Here is a 2637-nt window from a genome sequence, read left to right on the forward strand (position 1 = left end):
GGAGTTTCTTTTCATCATCATTTCTGGATTCTTTAGCATGGAGAGAAGATGTCTTGTTATAGTACTTATTAAATCTAGATTTGTACACTTTTCCTCCATTAACCATTAACTGGTCATCAACAATGAACAACAGAGTGACAATGGTGGTCCTTGTTGGCCTCGAAGAGAATGGTCTACATTCTCTTGGACATTATCCTGTGAGAGTTACGAAAGGGAGAGCGAATGGCTTGCTGATAAGGATCGTTTGAGAATCTGAAAGAGCAAGATTCTTAAGAGGAAACCAGGTGACACTTCCTATGATTAAATTAAGGAACCTGACAATGATGGCTATGCCTTGGGGCAGGGAGGCCATTCAGTGCAGGTTGAGCATAAACTTGTTTGCTATTTCACAGTTCCTGAAACGTTTTCTTAATATTGTCAATTGATTTTTGTCCTAATACACTGAATCCCCATCTGATGTTCACTGGTGACTTGCATTGGAGGCACCACTTGTAAAGATCTTAATTCTGTGATTAATTCCTCTGTGTTTAAAGTGTTGCAATTGAAGGTCTGTAAAACAAAGCAACATTGCGGGATATTGCAAAACAAAACAGGATTAGATTCGTTACACAAATCAGCAGAAAATGTTCTATAAAGTAGAAATCTCGTCTCATTTCAAGAGAGATTTTGATAAACCAATTGTTTCCCTACACGATAATATCAAGAAGAGGATGATGTAAAGTTGTTGTTGTTTGTCAATAAAAAAAAAAACCTCCCTGAAGAAAAAGCTTCAGGTCTGAGCCCGAAGCTTCCAATGAGACACTTCCAAAAAAGAACATTGGAAGCAAACAGACAGACAGACAGACGTCTCTGGGTCTTCTGCCATTTTTATTTGGCTTCCAAAAAGTCAGGTAAATTTGTCTTGAGATTTTTGTCTTTGGAAATTTAGTTAGGTTGAAAGGGTGATGTTTAAATTGGTTATAGTGTGTCACAGTTGATTATGCAATTACAACTTAGATAGCTACGTAACATAAACACGCACATGCACACATCAGTATATCAAACTAATGTATCCATGTTTCAGATCTCTCTCTCTCTCTCTCTCTCTCTCTCTCTCTCTCTCTCTCTCTCAATCATTGATTACATATCCCTGCTGGCAGGTTAAGGGTCCCGTATTCCAGTCTCAGGACAGAAGACGTGTTCCTACAAAGGGAGCTCACCCTTTCTTGACCAAACAGCAAATTAGGTACCTGTCTGTTAGTCAACCATTGGGGGAATTCTGGAAGCGTTATAAACGTTCAAGAGGCTGTGCAGTAAGTGCAGTTGGATATATAGCCAGTGATTTTAGACTTCTGGAAGCGTTACAAACATTGCAAGAGACTGACATAGAAAATAACTTCCAGTGATTTGAGCAATCTGGAAGCGTTGTAAACGTTGTAGAGTCTGTGCAGTGAGTGCAAGTGGTGTGTAGCCACTGATTATAGTTTTCTGGAAGCATTGTAAAATTGTACAGCACACAATGAGTTACCTGTATGTTGGTCAACCGTTGGGGGTCATAGCTAGGCTGAAGACAGAAGGAAAGACGAAGAGAGAAGAAAACACCCTTAAGCATCTCTCTCCTTCATAATAATTGTATCAACAACAAATTATGTATCCTTCAAGGAACCTGCGGCTACTTAGCAGATTTATAATCTTAAAGCTCTCCCCCCCCCACCTAGCCTTATCCTTTCTTTGTTTCTCCTCTGTGCTTCCTTCCATGCATTCCTCAACATTGTATATTACCAGATTAGTTTTCCTCTTTTCCTTTTCCATTATGTCTCTAACCTCTTCTCTGGCTTCTTCCCTAATGTCTTCCATTGGCATATTAACTCGTTTTAATAACTTTGCCGAGCCCATTGAATCTCTTATTTCTATTATTGCCTGTTCAAGTCCCTCTAGCCTTTCCATTAGCCTTTCATTAATCTCCTTCCTCTTCTTATACTCTGCCTTCCTATTCTTATATGATCCCCTGCATTCTCTACAAAACCCAAGTGAGACTTTTGTTAGTCTGCAGCACTTTGTAATCTTCCCTGGCCATTTGCACAAACCCTTGATTCTCTATATTACTTCCACAAATTCTTTCTGTCATATCCTGTTTTCAGGGGAACCTTTCCCTTCTAGAAATAAAGACACAAATTCTCCTTGGGATTCATCTGTAGATAAAAACCCTTCAGCTTTCATTTGGGTTTTCATCTTCTCTGTATTAATGACTCCTTCCATTGAGTAATTGCAACTTGTTCCTCTGAAGGAGACAAATGACCAAAGGCCTTCTGTAATGGTTAAGTTGTTTTGAGGTCAGGTCAGGTCATCTATCTTTCTGGATGAGAGCAACTCTCTCTCTCTCTCTCTCTCTCTCTCTCTCTCTCTCTCATCAAGACAGGGAAACTAACAATAATGATAATATTAGATTCCCCCAACAGGGAACTGACAAATAAAAATGGATATATCATTAATTACGAAACTCTTGGTTAGAGAAGGATGTTTCCTCAGGTAACATGATTGAACAGTATTTAATCTGGCGTCACAAATACCTGGGTTTGGTGATAACCAAAGGCTGTATTTCCTTTTAAAAGAGAATCTGTTGTTGCTGGAATTGAATTTGGAAGAGACTTGTGTTTG

General features: G+C 39.1%; 1 protein-coding gene across 1 annotated transcript in view; it reads right to left on the bottom strand.

Annotated features, from left to right (window-relative positions):
- LOC137633866 (mucin-5AC-like) overlaps positions 1-2637 on the bottom strand; it is a 97200-nt gene that overhangs the window by 41734 nt on the left and 52829 nt on the right. Inside the window, exon 5 of the mRNA XM_068366108.1 lies at positions 1694-2048. Within this exon, the coding sequence (XP_068222209.1) occupies positions 1694-2048 (355 nt within the window). The remainder of the gene's footprint in view (positions 1-1693; positions 2049-2637) is intronic.

This window comes from Palaemon carinicauda, chromosome 43 (genome assembly GCF_036898095.1).
Source record: "Palaemon carinicauda isolate YSFRI2023 chromosome 43, ASM3689809v2, whole genome shotgun sequence".
In the NCBI taxonomy this organism is placed as follows: domain Eukaryota; kingdom Metazoa; phylum Arthropoda; class Malacostraca; order Decapoda; family Palaemonidae; genus Palaemon; species Palaemon carinicauda.